This window comes from Eublepharis macularius, chromosome 8, assembly GCF_028583425.1.
Source record: "Eublepharis macularius isolate TG4126 chromosome 8, MPM_Emac_v1.0, whole genome shotgun sequence".
NCBI lineage: Eukaryota > Metazoa > Chordata > Lepidosauria > Squamata > Eublepharidae > Eublepharis > Eublepharis macularius.
The window spans coordinates 85,636,962-85,658,605 of record NC_072797.1 but is presented as its reverse complement, the minus strand read 5'-3'; the positions used below and the strand labels follow the sequence as shown (position 1 = coordinate 85,658,605).

The window sequence follows — 21,644 nt, the reverse complement described above, 5'->3', positions numbered from 1 at the left end:
AGTACACCATAGGAATAGGCGGGTTAAGTGATCCTTCCTCTTCTGAAAGAGGTAATCATCCATCTTGGTAGAAAACAGAGTGGCACCTTCAAATGGCAGGTCTTCAATCTTGCTCCTTGTTTCCAAAGGTAAGGCTGTAGTACGCAGCCAGGCGTGGTGGTGGAGGACAACTGAAGATGCCAGTGCTCTTGCAGATGTTTTGACAGAATTTCAGCCCACATTAATCTGCTGCTTGGAGAGTTTTAGCGCCTCCTCTTGGATGATCTTCGCCAGTACCTTTTGATCCCAGGGAATCTTGTCTATGAAGGATGAGACGACTCCACAGAAAAATCTGGTAAGCCCCCATGATAGCCGTATAATTGGCAATTTTAACGTTTAGCGCTGCTGGGGAGTATAGATTCCTGCCTAGGGTGTCTAACTTTCAGCTCTCCTTGCCTGACGGAGTATGGTAGGAACTCTGGTGATTGCATCTCCTCCATTACAAGGGATGAAGGAGGGGGATGCTGGAAGAGGAAGGAGCAAATGTCCTCTCTCATCTTGTAGAGGCCCTCCAACCTCTTGGAGGTGGGTTGCTTTGAAGCAGCTTCTCGCATACCACATTAATAAGATCCACAAACCCCTCGATAATCAGGAACACCACTGTAGAGGGGTTCCCAGAGTAGATGTGCTTCAGAATTTTATCTTTGGGTTTGCGGTCTACCACAGCCCCCTCAATCTCTAAGGAGCAGGTCATCCTGAGGAGCTGCTCCATATACATGCAGTAGTCCTCGGTGGGAGAAACCTGACCGGAACCAACAATGATCTCATAGGGAGATGGATCGGACACTGGGCTGAGACTCTGCTCCCTGCTTCTATCTAACAAATGGTATGACATAGCAGACTCAGGGATCTCATATGGTGATCTCGCCCCTCTGTGTTCCTCAAAAGTACTGAACCCTGAAGCAATAGAGTGCATGCAATAAGGCTCCACGAGGTCCACGCCATACCTGGACAGCCTTGGATGGGACCGGTCGGATCTTGTCAAGCCCCGATGACGGAATTCACTCTCCAACTGCCAGGGTTTGTCGGATAGAAAAGCCCTCCTGTAGCTCGCCCTCCTCAGCCGAACGGTACGAAGGGGAAGCTGATCTAGGAGCGGGAGTCCTCGGTGTGGTTCTAGAGGTCGGCTTCAAGTGTTTGGTCATGCATATAGCCTTCTTGTGAACAGGTCTAGCTGTCTCCACCAAGAAGTCTTTTGCTTCCGAGCGCTTCGACTCCAAGCACCTTGACTCCAATCTGGTTGGATCTGAGGGCCTCAGATTCGATCCTTTCAGATCCGATTTCGTTGGAGTCTTGGGCTCCAAACTAGACGGACGAGACTTCTTTGGTTCTGAAAAACTCGATCCAGTGGTCTCTTTGCGCTCCTCTAATCGCCTCATCTTCTTTTTAGGAGCAATCGCAGGAATCAGATCTGACACTGCTGATGACTTCACCAGGGTGTGGATCTGAGACATCTCCATCGGAACCTGTGGCTCTGTACCCTGGAGTCGAGGTTCGTTCCGAGCCAGATCTGGGGACACCGTCGATTGACATGATGGGTGATGGATCCAAGGCTGGAGATAGGCAGCTTTCTTGAGGGCCTGAATCGCTGCAGTCCCCGATGACGCGGGGGAAAGAATCTTGGGAGCATCAGATACTTTCATTGCACATTCCCAAAGAAGAGCCTTGAGCTGCTTGGCTCTTTCTGCCCTGGCCTTAGGGGTAAAACTTTTACAGTGTTCACATGTCTGGACGTTGTGGGCCTACCCCAGGCACTCCGGACAAATAGAGTGACCATCAGTCTTCGTCATCTTGGTAGCGCACTTTTTGAAGAGGGCTGTATCAGCCATAACATAGAGATCTCACCAACTGCGGCCTAAACGCGATCACAATGAGCGGAGCTGAAAACTAGAACCTTCTCGACCGGTGGTGAAAAAGGAACTGGAGGATTGGGGGCACCGCCTCCCAGTGCCTTTTTGGCGGGAAGTCTCGTTCATGCACTCTGGGAGGCAAGCGCCCCCTAGCAGACTTAGCTAGAAAAATGTCCGATCGGCAGGCCTGAGCATGCACAGTCCCATGTAGGACTGCACAGAAAACAGACAATGAACGTTCATTTTCTAACTACACAAAGGGCCTTTCCAAGGCTACTTAACCCCCCAAAAAATCCCACTTGGGTTTTTTTCCCCCCATTGTATCTTGCACACTTTTACACTCAGCATTAAAACACAGAATAATTTTCTGTCAAAACCAACATTCCATTCCCATTCTATGTCATCTATTAAAAACTACAGTCATTTTACAAGAAGATACCTATTAAATTATATATACCAGGAGTCACATGCGGCTCCTTAACATGCCAACTGTGGCTCTTCTGAATACCATTCCCCAGCATGGAACCTGTTTTTTGTCATTGCCCAGTAGACCTAGTGGTAGTCTGGTGGTTTGTATCTTGAAGCAGCCACTGCTGGAGGTATTGGATAATGGGTAAAGCTGTAAGCTTCCCTGAACTGAGCCTGGTGCCACATATGAAAAAAAGGCCAATCCTCTTCAATGCCCCCCCCTATCTATACTCACGTCCCAGCTGATTGGAGGAAAGCAAGCTGGCCAGAGGGAAGAGCAAAACCACCACCACCACAGCAACCATCTGGGAAAACAGCAAGCTTGCCACAATAGGTAGTAGGTGGTTTTAATCCTCTTTCTGCAGAGCCAACTTGCTCTCTGGCAATCCCAATCTCTTGTCTGAACTACTATGACTCGCAGAGAAAGTAGAGAAGACAGCAGAGAAAGAAGCCCTCCCCATCACTCCAAATACCCAAGGCTCATCCGTGGTAGGGAGAAATAATAACATTAATAACATTCGATTTATAATACCGCCCTTCAGGACAACTTAATGCCCACTCAGAGCGGTTTACAAAGTGTTATTATTACCCCACAACAATCACCCTGTGAGGTGGGTGGGGCTAAGAGAGCTCAAGAGAACTGTGACTCGCCCAAGGTCACCCAGCTGGCTTTGTGGAGGAGTGGGGAATCAAACCCGGCTCTCCAGATTAGAGTCCCGTGCTCTTAACCACTACACCAAACTGGCTCTCTCAAATAATTCTACAAACACCGAGCAAGAATCCAGTAGCACCTGGGCTGCCCATCCTGATCTACAAATAGAGGTATGTTTTATATTAATACCTGTACCTTCTATTATTGTATGTGGGTATCTGCTGGGGTGGCCCACAGACACAAAAAAGGGGGCTGCCCTCGCCAAAATAAGCCAGGTAAAGAGGGAAAACCCGCGAAGGTTAATAGCACTTATGCACCTTTCTTATAACTCAAAAATTGGTCTTAATTCAGTAATCGTGTCGGGCTGCGGTTCTATATTAGAACCTTTAGCTATTTTTTTGGATTAGGTTCTTCAACCGTCCGTGATGAAGATAGATTATTTGCTGTGTGACACAAAGGACTTTATTAATCAAGTAGAGGATTTTCCGTTGGAAGAGGATGTAGTATTCTTAACAATGGATGTGAATTCCCTTTATACAATCATTCCTCACGAGGCCGCCAGGGGAGTTGTTGAAGAATCACTTAGACAAGGCACAGGTGTTCCATGTTCCCTATCGGTACCACTTTTGTTACAAATGCTGGATTTAGTCCTAGAGAAAAATTATTTTAAGTTTCAGGACCAATTTTATTTCCAGAAGAATGGTGTGGCCATGGGATGCTCGACCGCACCGAGCATCGCCAACCTCTTTATGGCCCGGTGGGAGAAGATTCACATTATGAGTGAGGCTAACCCCTTCAGGAGTAACATTCGTTTTTACCGGAGGTATATAGATGACCTTTATTTTTTGTTTTCTGATGTACACCAGATAGAGCCCTTTTGCAACTGGTTGAACTGTAGGGATCAGAATGTCCGATATACTTGGCGTTACGCCAAAGAACACATTGATTTTTTGGATGTTATTACATATAGACACTCCTCATGCAAGGTAAAGCTAAGAATGTTTACTAAGGCCACTGACCGCAATTCATATTTGGATTTTCACTCTTTTCACCCTAGACACTTGAAAGAGAATATCCCATATGGACAGTTATTGCGTATCAAACGCAATTCATCTACTCCCCAGGATTTTTTAAAGGATGGAAGGTCCTTATGTAGGAACTTTATAAATAGGAATTATCCTCAAAGACTTATCAACACAGCCTTTTTGCGTGCTAAGATGACAGATAGGACAAAGTTGTTTCAGACTAGTTCCAGAGAGATGGCAGACAGGATTAAATGGGCACTGGACTATACTCCCTTCACCAACTATATTAAGAGAGTAGTGGACCAACATTGGACTATTGTGCAGGATATTAAGGGCTGTGAACAGCGACCACTATGTGGCTTCAGAAGAACAACCAGCCTTCGTGATAGCTTGGTCCATGCACGTCTGGATACGCCAAAAGAGGAAGCCCACCTACCACATGGTAATTTTAAATGTGGAAGGTGTGCTATGTGTAGTCTTATGTTAGAAGGAATGAGTTTTGGATTAAGGGTAAAAGACTAACCTTTGACCATTTTGCCTCTTGTTACACTGCAGGAGTGGTATATTTGATAGAATGTCCATGTAAGTCCGTATATGTGGGTTGTACTTCTAGACCACTAAAAACTCGCATTTTGGAACATCTTTCTCGTATTCTGAATAAAGTGACAGAAGCACCTTTGGTGCAACACTTTGTGGACTGTAAACATGCTGATAAACTCTTTTAGGGTTGTGGTATTGGAGGTCTTGAAAAGGGCAAGCTTCAATCAAACTTCTCTTCTACGCAGAGAAGCCTACTGGATTCTGCACTTACGGTCTGTGAGGCCACAGGGATTGAACAACGAACTTTCCCTGAATTGTTTTCTTTAATTTATGATATTAGAGAGTCATCTGCCCCTTTAAGTTTTGTGAGTGGGCTGATGAAATAGGTTTAAAGGTGAGCGTCCCAATCAACACAAGGCATGCAAGAGAATTCACTGCCGCCGCATGCAACCAGTGTGGAAATATGTTGTAAGTATCTTGATGGTATGCAGGCTATGAGTTTTTCCAGGTGAATGTACAGGTTAGTGTTCAGGCAGGAGGTGAGTCAATCCAGCGGGGCAGGTATTGTAATTTGATTTGTATAAAGATTTATTTACTTTTTAGAAATAAAGAATGCATGCTTCTGGGTGCGAATAACAACAGAGATAAACGCCCCTGACGAGGTGTGGGACGAAATCTGTGCTTCAGCCGGCCCCAGATTGGGCGTATCTCTTCATCTTGATCGGTTGGCTCCCGCATTGAAGTGGACTTGAATTAGGGGGTTGTCCCTCAATTCAGTAGGTTTACCGCCGCCACCGTTTGGACTGCCTATACACCTGATTACTCGACTGCATTGGCTGTATATGTGTTTAGCCTGTAAAGAAATACACTGGACGGGCTATTTTGATTTCCAGAGGTCTATTCTGTATAAATTACTATTCTGTATAAATTGCTATTGCATTATTGTATTACTGAATTAAGACCAATTTTTGAGTTATAAGAAAGGTGCATAAGTGCTATTAACCCTCGCGGGTTTTCCCTCTTTACCGGGGTGGCCCACAGGTCATACACAGAAGTCATGCTCATCTATCAGTTGATGATAATTGTGAATGTGGCTCTCCACGAACTGTGGAAAGAGTACCACTGCTATATGCCCTGTATAGACAATACTGCTATTCTTACATACTCATATACAGTTTGTAATTATCTGGAAATCAACTCAGTCTCAACCCAGGAATTCTTGTGTCGAAAATCTAACTGACTCCATAAATATTAAGCCTGATTAGATTTCACCTAAAAGTGTCAAAGCTAATTACTCTCATGCTCCTTCCATAACCTTTGTTTCATAACAATCAGTTAGTGATTATTCACACCACACTGTTCTTAGGGAATGACTGTAAAGGCCTACTACATACATGGCTGGCTTTCTTCGGGTTCACATGGAACTACATAAATGTCTAAAATATTTCTTCCAATACCTCACATTTTTCTCTAACACACAGGTGAGCGTGTATCTGCTTCTTTTGGAAAGAACATGGCACTATACAAGACATTTTCTGGGGAAAAATAGACCTGTTATTGTATTCACCTTGCTGGTCTGAGTCTGCATTTCGAGACACCAAAGCACTGACTGCAGGGAAAGTAATACTTGACATAGCTGCTACAGCTCCTGCTGCCCACATCATCCTAAAAACAAGATACAAAGCAATTTCAGTACATAATGGGATGAGAAGGCACATATCAAAAGCACAAGCCAAATCCTCCAGCTTTTACTTCAATTCATCTGTTCAAAAGTGCTTTCTGCCAATTATGATTGGATACACTTTTACATGCCACAAAAAATACTGGGAACTGATAATGAAATTTTATTTAGCTTTTAGGACTCACTACTACAGGTGGGCACAAACCAAAATACGGACCAAAGTTCGTCATGAACTGGGCTGGTTCGTGGTTCGCAAACTGGCGGTTCTGGGAGCTAATTTTCTCACAAACTGTGACGAATTTTAGCCCGGTTCATTTGCTTCGTATTTCAGTTTGTCACTGCAGACTGCCTGGAGCCGATCAATCAGTTTCCTAGGCAATGGGAGCAGGGGAATGGGATTTCTGAAGACCTGCTGCTGACATGGAAGTAACGTTTTCACGAACTGAACGAACCAGTTTGTGAACTGGGGCATGTTCGTGAAAGTTTGTGTTTCTTGAAACACGATGAACCATGAACCGCACAGTTCAGAATTTTCCCGGTTTGTGCACATCTCTACTCACTACTTCTTGCTTCTTTTTAACTGGACAACATGGAAACGTATTTGAGGGGAAAACGTGATTTTTTGCAAGCATTTTAGTTTTGGGGGAACATTGCTATCCACAGTAGCCAAAGATAGGTTTTTTCCCCTTTAAAAAAAGCCGCCACTATGTTTTGCTAATTTTGTGCTTTCTGACATCCTAGGGTTTGGGGATTTTTATTTTTGCTTTCTTTACTTTAAAATGCAGTGATAATTCTGATCATTTTATACAGCAGGGTTGAAAGTTGGAAATAAATCTGTGGCTGCATTCTATCATTAGCTTGTTTAAACTGTAAATCAAGTAACAAACTCTAGTCAGACTGAAGTAACAAATCCCAATTTGTTTATAAACCAGAGACATGGGTTTTCTACAAAAAACAGAATTAGAAAATTAACTAATGCTCTTACACAGGGTGTGAACTGATTAAGCACATTCATCTTGACTTTAAAAATTTGTTTACTAAATATAATTTTTAAGTCCCTATGTTAATTGTATGTCCCAATAGCAACACTGAATTTTTTTATATTTAGGAAAAACCAATAATAAATTGTAGTTTAAATATTATCAACAAATGAATTCAAAGCTTTATATGGAATGTATTTTTACTGGAATACTACCTGTAAAAAAATTAAAGACAATATAGTATTTCTCTTACTGAAAAGTGTTGTCATGCTAATTTTAGCACACCATGATATGCCCTAGACAAAGGTGTCCACTTAACTATTTCCACAGAACAATAGTCTCTTCCATGGAGGACACTAAGTTCCTCTCAATTCACTGTCACTTTCTGTGATATCACTTTTATGAAACAATCTATTTTCAGAGTTGGAAAATTTTCTAGAGAAAAATAAAGCTACTGGAATATTCCCATTCCACACCTCGTTAGTCAGCCTCATGGATTCACATTAAATTTACCCAGGATATGCCTGTTATAAAAGCAGCACTTACCAAGACTGAGAACCAAAACCATACCAGGCCAGCTGGAACATCTGGAAGCCAAGGCCAAGGAGTACTGTGTTTTTATTCCCTATAGACCTCATTAAGATACTAAGAAAGATAGTCTACAAAAACAAGGAATAATGTTCTGTTGAAAAAACTTAAACTTCAGTGTTTTAGTTACTATAGTTAAATAATGCTAAAATGGGTACCAATGCAATGTTAAAATACATGCAGACATGTTTAAAGTTAAAAAACTGACCTATATAAACTGCTAAAAGAACAAAATTTGAAGAGTCTTGTCCTTTTACCAGTACATATTTTGTTCAACTTTAACCACTTAATATTTGCAAAACACTTTTTCTTACATACTTCGTATCTTTTAACTCAGTAACCTTGTATAACTGCTCCATAGGCTAGACCAGTTTTATCAAGAGGGAGCCAAGATAGAAAAACAGCAGCTTTTGTAACTACACCCAGTGATTCAACGGCTGAGGTACTACTTTAACTGTGGACTTTCAACTGAAAATATTTGAATTCTCAATAATTAAACTAGGTCCCCCAACATTTAATTACTGAAGTGATTAACAGTATTTCATACAAGTCCTTCACTTCCAACACTCCCCATTTCCCTGATCTCATTTAATAACCCATTTTTATGACCGCCTAATTCCTCACATTCCTTTCAGCTCTGAATTACAAATCCCTCATGTTAACTTTTCAGTACATTGAGAGAAGGACAAATCCTTCATGTTTTTCTCAGTATAGCAGACATCAAGTCTTGTGCGCAGCTCTCAGTCAAGCAAGAAAGGAACTCTGTTACCCCAGACAGACATCTGGCAACAAGAACAAAGCCCACATTCTATATCAAACAAAATCTATTCATAATCTTATATGGTAGTTGTGTGGATTAAATAAGGTCTCAAACTTGAGACCAACCTTCCCCAAACATTTTTTATACTTCTACTAATCCCGCCTTTTATAGGATACTAAGTGTACCATTCCACCACAAGCTATAATTATTAATTCAACTGTGACAGATTTTTTTTAAAAAAATTGTGATTTAGATACTGAAAGAAAACATATTTACACATAAATATCCTACATGCAGGAAAGCAGAATTAAACAGAGACAACAAATCATGCATCATGTCTTTTATGAACTAAGAAATTAAATATCAGATGTCTTTACACTGATTGAACGTTTAAGAAAATTATTTAACAGTTTTCTTACATTTTCCCTAAAAGACAGAAAGCTGGTATTCTATGCATGCAGCAATGTATGCACAGAATACGTTCAGTGTCAGACACATTCTCACATTCATGGACAAAAATGATAAAATGTTTTGCTGATACCAAACATTTGACAGTTCTTAACAGCCATAAGAGGCCTGCAGGACCTCTTTCGGAACGGGTTTGCAAAAATTCAATCACGTTTTAATTTTCATATCCTGATTCCAAGAAGTATATTTAAAGCAGCAACCATCTATTTGTTTTCTGTATACCTGATGACTGCCTGATTAGCAAAATTTGCCTTCTATCAGAAGTGCTCACCAAAATGTGGGGACTTCAAATATCATACCAGAAATATGCTTACCTGAGCAACTATAGATAGAATTCCTACCACTGCTATGAATGCAGCAATGCTAGCATCTTCAAATCTTATGACCTATAAATAAAACCAAGAAATATCTGTTGACTGATTTCCAGTAAGAAAGAATGTGATTTGGTTAGTCTGCTTTTTCTAATCTGCTCAATTTTAGTAACTGTTCATAAAACCAAATCTGGAAGAGCTGGAATTCAAAAGCAACCTTCACCAGGCGGCTAACACCGTAAAATTTACTTTAGAGTTGTAAAAGAACAGATAGTGGTTGTGGTCACATGTAAAAGGTAATACTCAGTGAACCCAAGCACAGAAGCCGTAAGAAGGAAATTGCTTAAGTGTCCCAAAACTATCCAATTCCAATCCTTTACCTTTGGTCTGTAAATTAAACTCCATTTAAAGCAAGAGAAGTGCCCGATGTCTAATGTGAATACTCTTTCTAGGATTAATACCATCTTGCTTTTATGACCCTTGTCTTTCCAGGCTACTTAAACCTGCTGGGGTGTGGGGGGAAAGACTAGCTAACTAGGTCTAAAAAAGGGGGTAATTGTCCCAGCCTTGAAACAGGCTGTGGTGCATCTACTTCTAAAGAACCCAACCCTGATCTCCAGAGATCTCAATACCTATCAGCCAACATCAAATGTCCAATTCTTAAGGAAGATGCCTGCATGGATGGTGGCTGGACACTTCAAATTTTCTTGGAGGGAGTGGATTGTTTAGATCCTTTCCAATCTGGTTTTAGGTCAGGTTATGTGACTGAAACACGCTTGGTCACTCTGGTGGATGACTTGTACCAGGAAACGGACAGAGGAAATGCGACTCTTTTGATTCTCCTGGACCTCTAGTAATTTTCACTGATGATGATATCCTCCTAGACCACCTTTCTGGGCTGAGAGGCACCACCTTTCTGGCTTGGGAGACACCATTCAGCAGGGGTTCCAATGCTACCTAGAGGATAGGTTTCAGAAGGTGGTGCTTGGGGGACTGCTGCTCAGCCCCTTGGCCTTTGAGGTCCTGTAAGTTCCATCCTGTCCCCCATGCTTTTTAACATCTACATGAAACCGCTGGATGAGGGCATCAGGAGATTTGGGCTGGGTTGTCACCAATATGCAGATGATACTTATTTCTATCCCATGGTTCCAGTTAATCCTGGGGAGGCTGTAGAAACCTTGACCTGATAGCCAGGTGGCAGTTTTAGAGTGGATGCAGGCTAATAAACTGAAGCTTAATCCTAACACAGAAGGGCTACTGGTGAGCTGAAGATATAACTCAGGATTTAAAGTGTCACCTGGATGGGGTGATACTCCCCTTGAAGGAACAGGTCAGTAGTCTGGGGGTTCTTCTGGACCCAGGCCTACTGCTAGATAAGCATGTGGCAGCTGTGGCCAGGAGTGCCTTTTTATTAGCATATACTGGTTAGCCATCTACAGCTTTTCCTGGGCAAAAAAGATCTAACCACTTTGGTGCATGCCCTGGTTACATTAGGTAACTGCAATGTATTCTATGTGGGACTGCTCTTGAAAAGTGTTCAGAAACGTCAATTGGCGCAGAATGCTGCTGCCAGGATGTTGACTGGGGTGGGTCCTAGGGGCTATATCATTCGTCTTGGTACTCGGCCCTGGCTCCCAATCTATTTCCAGGCACAATTGAAGGTACTAGTGTTGACCTTTAAACCCCTTTATGGTTTGGGGCCAACATACCTGAAGGACCACTTACTCTCTTATGAACATACCTGACTACTACATTCATCTTTTGAGGCCTTACAGTGGATGCCTCTGCCTTCTGAGATTAAGTGGGTGGCTACTTGAGAAAAGGCCTTCTTGGTCGTGGCACCAAAGCTCAAGAATTCTCTATCTAGGGAGACTTATCTGTCATCTTCTGTTGCGATCTTCTGCAAGGGGCGGGGATACTTTTTGTTTTGTTTAGTACTCCCTCAGTGATCCATCTGATCTGCTCAATGCTATGTTTTTGCACATAATTTAGCTCTGGGTTTTTTTTGCTGGTTTTGTTTTAAGATGTGATTTTACTATGTTTTTAATTTGTTAGTTGTCTTGATGACCCCACAATCCAAATCACCACAGGATGCACTAGAGATCTTGGGTTGTTGCCTGATGGCTGTTATAAAATGGCTGAAATCAAACAAATTCAAACTGAACGCTGACAAGAAGGAAGTGATGCTAGTTGGGAAGGCAGAGATCTTGAAGGAGTTTGTGTGACCCTTGCAGACTCAGTTATGTGTCCAGGGATTATACTAGATCCAGTACTACTGCTAGAAAGACAAATTTAAGCACCTGCAAAAATGCTTACCACAAACTCAGTCTACCCTAGAAAATGGCCCCCTACCTCGATATGGCCAATCTGGACATCTGGACATCTAGAACCATGCCACTAAGACCTGACTCCTGTAATACACTGGGCACAGGTCTCCATGAGATAACTCAGAGACTCAAGTTGGTGCAGAACACTGCAGCTCTGCTATTATAGGGCGCTAAGAGGACCATGAATATTACTCCCATTCTAGTTACACCATTAGTTACTTATTGGCTACTGAGCCCAATTCAAACTGTTGGCTAACATCTACAAAACTCTTCATGGCCTTGGTCAATCATATGTACAGGACCGCCTCTCTCTCTCTATTCCATCACAGCAGCTTCACTCATCTGAACAAGGCCTTCTTCAGGGGCAACCTTACACACTGGCAAAATCAACAACCACCTGTACATGTGCATTCTCTGTGGTGGCCCCCACTTTATGGAATGGTCTTCCTGAGGAGATTACGAAAGCTCCTATTCTCCTGGCCTTCTGCAAGCAACGTAAAACTGAACTATTCAAGAGGACTTTTTACTTAGATAGGAGGACTGTTTTGTAAGGCAGTGGTCTCATAGAGATCCATTGCGATTCGAATATCCAATTCAGGAAAAATACTCGAATCGGACCCAATTCACAAAGATTCGGGATTTCCAAAACGGCCTCAGCATGCCAGGTCTGTTTTGGAAACCCCGAATCAAAGATTCCCAAAGCTATTTGTATAGCTTTGAGAAGCTTCAAGTCAAGGAGTTTAAATGCCCATTTTTGTGCCACTGCACAACAGCATGGAAAGGGGCATTTAAACTCCTGAATCAGCTGCTAGTTGGTGGTTTCCCCGACCAGAGGCTGAATGGAGGCTGTCAGGCTTAAAATGCCTCTTTCTGTGCCACTGCGAGAGGGGCAAGGGAATCTCGCCGCCCCTCTCACAGCATCCTGACGGTGCCCGATCTCCCAAGGCAAGAGGGAATGGAGAATCTGCCTGTCCCTCGCACTGGGTGCAGGAGGCCGGGAGCCACTCTCCCGATGCATGAGGGATGGGGAGATTCTTTCGCCCTTCTCGCATCAAGTAAAGAAAACCGTGGGTTGTAGTAGGTTGAAGCCTCCACCTCGCTGCCAGGCTACCCCGTTCATTGACTGCTGGAATTCCCTGGCCCCATCAGCAATGGGTGAGGGCAGCGGGGAGATGGGCTTCAGCCTGTGCCTCGTCCCTGGGAGCCTCATTCATCTGGTACTGTCAGGTCCAGGGAGTTCCCTGGCCCAGTTAGCAGCGGGTGAAGGGGGCGGTGGGGAGGCAGGCTTCAGCCTGCACCTCGTACCTGAGCACCTTGTTCACCCGGTGCGGCTGGGGCCAGGAAGTACTCTGGTCCCATATGCAGTGAGTGAAGGGGGTGGCGGGGAGGTGGGCTTCTGCCCGTGCCTCGCCCACAAGCGCCCCATTCACTCAGTGCTGCCAGTGCCAGGGAGTTCCCTGTCCCTGTCAGCAGTGGGTGAAGGGGTTGGTGGGGAGGCGGGCTTCAGCCTGCACCTTGCTGCTGGGCACTTTGTTCACCTGGCGCTGACAGGGCCATCATTAGTAGAGGTTGAAGAGGAAGGCGGGTCTTAGCCTGCGCCTTGCCGCTGGGCGCCTCATTCACCCGGGGCTGACGGGGCCAGGGAGTTCCCAGGCCCCGTCAGCAGTGGGTGAAGGCAGCACCGGGAAGGTGGGGAGGCAGTGGGGGAGGCGGCCGCTGACCTGATGCCAGGGAGATGGAGAGAGACTCCCCGTCTCCCTGGAATCGAGTGAAGATGAGGCAGCGGCAGGGGGCTAGTTTAAACTGGCCATCCCGCTCACTGACTTGATGCAGGGGAGACAGGGATATCCCTACCTCCCCCTGCATTGGGTTAACAGAAAGCTGCGGGTACAGGGAAGGTTCAATGTGCTCCGAATCTTTCCGGAGCATTTCAAAGCAAGCCAAGAAGCAATTTCTGAAGCGGCTTGCTGCTTCGGAAATTGCTTATTTCCAACTCTTTTTCCCACTTCGTAAATTACGACGCAGGAAAACCGAATCTTTTTTTGCTGCATACCCCTATCCATCAGTAAAAGTACAGGGAGGAACCACAGACTTTACTACTATCGCTGTAAATGATGGACCACAGACTCCACTACTATTGCTATAAGTATGATCCTACTGGGTAGTTCCTATGTTGTTTAATATGTCAGTTATAGAATTGCTTATGCTCTGTTTCAACATTTCTTCGTCTCTGTGTTGGATTTCTGCAGATTTTTTTAACAATCTTTGCAAATTCAAAAGTATATACCCATTACATGTTTTATTGAAATGTCTTTGATATTAACTGCACTGATTTACAGTTTGTAATCCAGTGTGTAATTTGTCTTGAGTCTCAGTGAGAAAGATGGACTATAAATAATGCAAATGAAATAAATTAAAAAGTGAGGTGCAAGTTTTGTAAAATCAAACAATAAATATCTGAAAATGCAGGAGTTTGCGTATTGTCAGAGGAGGAGGATGATAATAATAATAATAATAATAATAATAATAATAATAATACTTATATACTGCTCTTCTAGACAGACTGGTACTACACTCAGAGTGGTGAACAAGTTAGTGTTATTACTATTCCCACAATACAGCTGGGGAGCTGGGGCTGAGAGGAGTGGCTTACTCAAGGCCACCTACTGAGCTCATGGTAGTAGTGGGATTCGAACCAATACAGTGTTGATTTGTAATTGAACCACTTAACCACTATGCTACAGCAGCCCTCCAGTACTCATCAAGATCTACTTAAGGGGGGAGGGGGAACTGCAGAGACACTGTCATGACACCAGCAGTGGTAACAAGATCTGGAACTCTCTTCTCGGGGAGATTCACCTGTCCCCTTCGGATGTCATCTTCTGACAGTAGGTGACAGTGTTACACTAGCGTTTTTATTTTTTACATTTGTTTTAAGTCTTGGTTTTAAATGGTTTTAATGATGTATTTGTGTACTGATTTTAATGCTTCTTAAGATAAGATTTTAATTTGTAAGCCACCTTGGCAGCTCTATGAGGGCAGAAAGGTGAAGTTAAAATATTGTAAATAAATAAATACTGCAGGTTGGGCAAAGAGACTTTCTGGTAACTTGGATTAAATCAAGAATTTCTGCACATGGGAAAAGGAATAATTTTTGCTGATTCTCTCTTCCTGCAACTGACTTCCTCTCATGCTGTTTCTGGAGGTCCCCTGCCCTCCAGGACCAGCATTTAAGAGGTAATTTTGGACTGCATTGTTGAGGGAAGCAGGAAAGTCATGTTTCATGGACAGAAATCCCTTCTATCAGCAAAAGCAGGGTTTCCAAAAAGTAAAAAACTTTATGATTGAAAAGTATATTATACGTTTTTGAAAGTAAATGTTATAGTATGCTATGTATTAGCCATGCCTCTGATGACATCCCTGAGAGCTCCTGCAGGCACGTGCACATCTTGCAGAAGTCCAGCAAGAGTAGGCTTTCCTCCATAAAGAATGCTCCCGATTCTCCTAAAAGCTGCCCCACCCTCCACTGCTTTAAGTACGAAAGCATGCTGAATATTCTGGCCCTTGTTCCATTTAATGTCTTAATATTTGAACCAATAACTGATAATCTGAATAGACTCCAGATAGCATCATTTAATTCTTGAAGAAGCTCTGTCTAATATAAGGGTTACATTAGGTGATGATGTTCCTTAATGGTATTCATTATTTTTAAAAAATCTGGTACAACTTCACACAAATAAGAAAGTATTCAGAAAAGACTGTTACTTACTTGTCTCAAATACAGGAAAAAGCTAGAATACTGGCCGGCTTCAGGCAGATAAGAAAGAAATACAGTGATGCAAGTCAGCAAGATTGTAGAATCTTTTCCAACTTTTCTCAAAGACTGCCAAAAAATTGAGAAAAAGTATGTGTGAGTCCATGTGAGACACCAAGCTAGTAATATTTTAAGTGAATGATAAAAATCAGCAAAACTAAAAAGCCTTCTCAGCCATAAATGTATTTAATTGTAGGATCTTCCTTGACATTTTTAAATGTTCAAAGCAAGTAGATGTTATGCTTGTTAAACACTGTCATCAAGACAAAACCCCTGTAAAAATCCCAAATGTACTTCACTGCACTCCCTCTGAGTGATGACACAAGTGCCTGTTGTTGATATCCACACAACTAGTTCAGTCACAAGATCATGCCATTTAATTATTTAAAAGCAATTATATGGCAATCATAAAAACGGGAACATCATTAGTATTAGCACCACTACATCCAATTGTGAAGTAGGTAAGTCACAAAAGCAGAAAAAGCAGGCCATCCTAAAACAAAGTAGGGATTTCTCCATGCTTGGGCGGGCTCCAAAGTGTGCAGAAGAAATATCTTTTTAAATTAAAAAAGACTGTGTTATGAAAACTAAGAACACATCTTGAGGATAGCTGAGCATTAGTTAAAGAGGTTGTGGGGAAAAGAAGCTGAAGAAATTTCTCAAGCCCCTAAAAGTTTATAGTATCCTGGAGGGGAAGATTAAGTTCAGGGGGGAAATTCCTAGTTTGCTTCCTTGCAGTTCTACATAGTGCCCCCTCCCTCACTTGTTGCTGTATCTAATAGCAAAATAGGTGGCTTCTACCAATCACAATAGCAGGAAAAAACTGGCCAACTCCAGTGTGGGATTTTCCATATACATGCAGAAAAATATTATTTTGTAAACTAACTAAAAGCTAGACTTCCCCTCCAACATCACCACCACAAGCAGCCTAATGAGAGCTCAACATGCTCCATACAGCAAGGGATGTTGAGAGGGAGGGAGTCACTTTAAGGGGGAGGGACAAATCCCATGGAGATGGGGAAATCAGCTCTATCGAGCTCCTGAGAAATTATAGGAGTTTGAGATGATAGTGGTGTGGGGGGATTCTAATTTACCATCAACCACAACTTTTTAAAGGCACCCCAACTTGTTCCCTTTAATATTAAAGTAGGTAGCGCTGTGCCAGTCACCAGTTCAGAACAGTGGAAAAGGCAGATTTTGCATACATGTGTCTTCCTGATGGATTTTAAAAAAACTTATGGCTCCTGTCATTAACCCCCAAAAGGGAAAAGGAAGTGTCAAAGGGGAATAGAAAGTGTTAAAAGTAGGCAAATCTGAAATGAATGCTGTCTTCTTAGAGATGTAGGTAAAGGTAGTCCCCTGTGCAAGCACCAAGTCATTACTGACTCATGGGGGGACATTGTGCGCAGAGTGGTAAAGCCGAGTACTACAGCCCAAGCTCTGCTCACGACCTAAGTTCGACCCTAGAGATGTAAAATTTCCTGCACCCCACATATTGGAAATGTTAGGAAAAACTGAAATATATGAATTACTTACTTTTCTATCAAATCTAGACATTTTTTTACTGATTGAGCATCATTAGTTAGCATAAAGAATCGTACTGCTCAGCATATTGATGGTATTTAAAAGTATATCTTCATTTTCTGCAAGAAAAACTGCGAGTACACCCAATACTTCAAAAACAGTTGCAAACTGCTGCACACTATGCCACTATAGTATGTGTCTCTTTAATTTTTGCTATCTAAAAGACAGCAACAAATAATAGTTGAAGGTAGAAAACAATTTATTATTTGGACAGAAGAACCCGCAGTGTCAAGTGGCAGGTTTCAATGTTTATGATAATGAAAACACTGAACACTTTAATAATTAAATACACTATAATAAAATAATTGTTGCTAAAATTATTTACATGTTGTATAAATCTATAGTATAAGAGGGTTTTTTTCCCAATCCTCCCCCAAATTTTCCAATTGGAAAAATTGAAAGAAGTCCTTGGGGGAGAAAAATTTTCCATTTCAGTGCCTAGGAATCTTGATAATATGATGGCAGAGAGTAGCAACAATGCCTTTCTCTGAATGTTGACACCTTCTGGCTTCAATTGCTTTCAGCCAACCAAAAGCAAGCAGAAAAATGTTTCATTTAGTGCTGTTTTTTACTGGGAGGGGGGATATCAGATGTGAGGACCAAACTACTTACTTCCCCACTTTAGTCCTTGTTGACAAACTTTGCTATAGGATTAAAAAGCTGAGTATCAGGGTTGGATACCTCTAAAATAACCAATAGAAATACAGAGAAATGTGCCTAAAACACTGAGTAGGATAAGAAATTTGCTCATAGACTGTTTACCACATCACTAGAGAGAAATGTTCCCATAACAGTGCATTTATCACATTTTTCTGTATACCTGCTATGCCATTTCAATGTGCTGACGACACTGAGATCTGCACAGCCCTACACAGAAGGCAGGCACTCGGGAAATAAACTCATGAAGTTGACTTATAACGAATCACATCACTGGCACATCTATATCAGTATTGCCTGTTCCAACTAACAACAGATTTGGGGCTCTTAAGTAGAGAAACAACATGTATCTTCAAGGTTCTTTAACTGGAAATACTAGGAATTGAATCCTCGACATGCAAAGCATGTCCTAAAACACTGTGCTGTGGCCTTTCTCCCAGTAGTTTGTTGCTTGGTAACCCAGAGCAAGTAAGACTTGCTGCTAAGCAAAGGCCAGGATCCAGATATATTCTCAATGGGAGTCCTGATTTAGTTGGTGCTTATAAACACTGCTGAAGAGATACTTGCTTCAGAGAGCTAGTATGGTATGAATGCCAGACTAGGATCTTGGGAGGCTGAGGTTCTAACCTCACTCAGCTTGAACCTCAATGACACCTTAGGTCAGTCACTCTCTCAGCCTAAGCTACATCACAAGGATACTGCAAGGGAAAAATGGAGAAGAGGAGAACAGTGTATGCTGCTCCTTGCCTATAAAGAACAAAAAGTATTTTCTTTAATGATAATGAACAGCAACAGTAACTTACTGCGAAAGGGTCTGCTTGTTCCCATGATATAAGTGCTCCCCATGAAAGTGGTCTCATTTTTTCAGGCAGAGATTCTGGTACAGCCAGCAGGATAAAGCAGATATCTATAATAGCCACTACTGTGGCCACTAGCACAACCAGGCTATCTCCATATAAAGCAGACAGGTGTGCTCCAATGGCAGGACTTGTTACTAAACTTGCTGCAAATGTGGCAGATACCTAAACATGAAAATTTAAGCATTTGTAACAAAAAAGAATTAACTGTTTGAAAAAATGCTTTTCAAATCTTAAATAAGCAATGTTAATGATTTATTGGTTTTATGACTGACACGTGCATTTATGCCACTATAGAAGAGCTGCTAAATATGCAGAAATAGCCAAATGTGTATATAAACAATTTATCTGAAGAAAAAACTGATCTAAGAGAAAAGCTTAGATCTTGTCAGAGAAATCAGAACAAGAGAAAAGTAATGGTTAAGTGTCAAAATCATAGAAAGTATACAGAATAGCCCTTCCCAAGTCAGCTAATTTTGTATTTCTTTGATTTAAATACCATATTTGTCTAGTATTTAACTTTTTAAAAAATATACCAACTTTTCATCAACATTTCAGAGTAATTAACAGAAAGGAAATGATTCAGATTTTCCAAAAGATTCAAGCTTAAGATGTTGTCATGCACATTCATGAGCTCCTGTTTCAGTCTTCATGAAGAGTATTCATTAAGTACCTTCTGGTGCCAGAAAAAGCAAAATAAAGTAAGACCTATAGCAGCCCTGTGAGCATGTGGCCCAGAAACAGATTAACCTCCAAATCTGGCAATACTGCAGCAGTAAAAGTTCAAACCTTTGTTTTTTGCTTGGAGCTTTTTCTCTTCCCTTTTTGCTAAGTACCATAGACTCTCTTTTGTGCCTTTTGCACAAAACCAGTAAGTTGAACAGTCCCTTGTGTTTCAACCCAAGCTTGCGAAGCGCTGTTCTCCTGCTTATCTAACATGAACTGCAGTTGCCCTCAGGTCAGCACAGCAGCCTAATGGCCAAAATCCTGACCTGCAGGAGCAGCTGTGTAAGTCCTGCCAGTAACTTTGTGCACTGTTTGACAGAGCTTGGCTTCACCAGTTTCTACTGTTCACGCTTCTTTCTCTGCTACTCTGCTGCCATACAGGCAACTGGATATATTAAGGCTTTGCTAGCCCTTTAATGCAAAAGGAAGTCCAAAAGTCACACACCAGAGCCCAGCTGCCTTTTACATAGCAAACAGAACAAATGCTCATGTCCATGTAGTTGTATTTTGAAAACAGAAAGCACCAGTGACAAACAACTCAGCTTCATGTGTGGTTTAGCCATCACAATATGAAAAAGGAACTGGAATTTATAAAGAGGGAAAGAAGCCTTGCTCACTAAATGTAGCAATCTGTAGCAAACAGATTTGTTCACTGAAAAATCTATTTAGCAAACAAGGGAATATCACGTAGCTGTGGGCTGAAAGTTCGTTACCTACAACATTGCAGAAAGTTTAAAATGAACTCCAATTATCTTGCTTGCAAAGCAGTCTCAAGTTACACCATTATTCCACATCAGTCAAGTGTTAATTACTATAACTCGTAGCAGCCCTCGAAGGCACCATGAAGAGATGTTTAGAAGAGCAAATACTAGGATTGAACCTTGAATCTTTACATATGCAAATAAGGCAATCTCACACTGAGCTATGGCCCTTCACATTAAAAGTAGCAAGCTGGGCCATGTGTTTGCTTAAGGCACTCACTGGTCTTTAACTTTCCCAGACCTAGAACCCACTTTTAAACCCTAAGCAGCAGTAGAGACCCACTGACACACCAGTGTAGAGAGGCTGTGGCTCAGTGGAAAAGCCTCTGCTCTGCATTCAGAAGGTCTCAGGTTCAACCCCTGGCAACTGCAGCCAAAAGTACCAGGCAATGGGTAACGTGAAGAACCTCTACTTGAGACCTTGGAAAGCTGCTGCCTGACTGAGTGTACAATATTGACCTTGATGGACCACAGTCTGATTCAGTATGAGGCAGCTTAATGTTTGTATGTGTGCCTAGCACCCCCCCCCCACAATGACCATTGAGACACAAGCACACAACAGGTGACAGGAAGAAAAGCAAATCTCTGAACCTGCCTGTGAAATCCTCTTCTCTGCTGAGTGACCTTGCCACGTTCTCCTGCTACTGCTATCCTAGTGGATGCAGTAGTGAAGCAGCAGGCACAGCACACTTGTTATGTACACATGGAGGTCCTCACTGGAGGACCTTCCAAAAAGCAACAAAAATGGTAGCTCTACAGCCGGTAAAGCCCAACAACCCAGGGGCTGGACTGCAGTCTTCAGGAAATTGCTTTCTCCTATAGACATCTAAAGAAGCAGAGGTATCCCAAAGCCTCTTATGACACCACAGCTTCTGAATTCGCTCCCAAGATAATAATGTTGGCTTCGCACAATTTCCTGTGCATTTTCTCTGCTGGAGCAAATAAGAACAGCTTTTGTTGTGGAAAGAGTTCAAATAAAATAGCACAAATCCTGCTGTTTTGTTAGTTTCCTTTTTAAAAAATTTAGTGATTGATACTGTAACCACAACTCTTTGATTTACTCTGAATTGCCTGGCATGTAAGACAGAAGCAGCTGGAATGTATCAAAGTATATCACATTTTTTCAATTTTTAATACATAATTTTGAATTTCCCATAAATATTTACGAATAAAACAAATCAAATGGATTGCATCATCCCTAAACATCTGGAGTTCAACTTACCCCTATGTATGTCCCTTGGTGGTATCATTATTTCTTTCAATAATCTATTAGAGAAACTACTGTGTTACAGACCTCTTTTATTCTTTGTACAGTGCTAAGCAGAATTCAAATCATAAAAAATTCAGAGTCATATTTGATCTGTTCCTTCAGTTCTTTCTGATGTTTTGCCATTTTCAATTATTTAGTATTTCCCAAAAAATTGCTCACTAACTGTAACTTCAAAAAGTCATTCTCAGATTGGATTACCACAATACAATATTCTCTGTCCTTTGGGCGTTGTTTTAATATTTTTATTTCCATTGATGTGAGTTTTTATTTGTTTTCAAATTTGATG

At 42.0% G+C, this 21,644-nt stretch overlaps 1 protein-coding gene across 2 annotated transcripts in view; it reads right to left on the bottom strand.

The window, feature by feature from the left end:
- MFSD14B (major facilitator superfamily domain containing 14B) overlaps positions 1–21,644 on the bottom strand; it is a 66,517-nt gene that overhangs the window by 10,996 nt on the left and 33,877 nt on the right. Inside the window, exons 6-10 of one of the 2 annotated variants that reach the window (XM_054987090.1) lie at positions 18,548–18,766; positions 15,459–15,572; positions 9,366–9,437; positions 7,782–7,894; positions 6,142–6,239 (exon numbers count right to left, since the gene is read on the bottom strand). In XM_054987090.1, coding sequence (XP_054843065.1) covers positions 6,142–6,239; positions 7,782–7,894; positions 9,366–9,437; positions 15,459–15,572; positions 18,548–18,766 — 616 coding nt within the window. The remainder of the gene's footprint in view (positions 1–6,141; positions 6,240–7,781; positions 7,895–9,365; positions 9,438–15,458; positions 15,573–18,547; positions 18,767–21,644) is intronic. The other variant, XM_054987091.1, reaches the window with a different exon arrangement.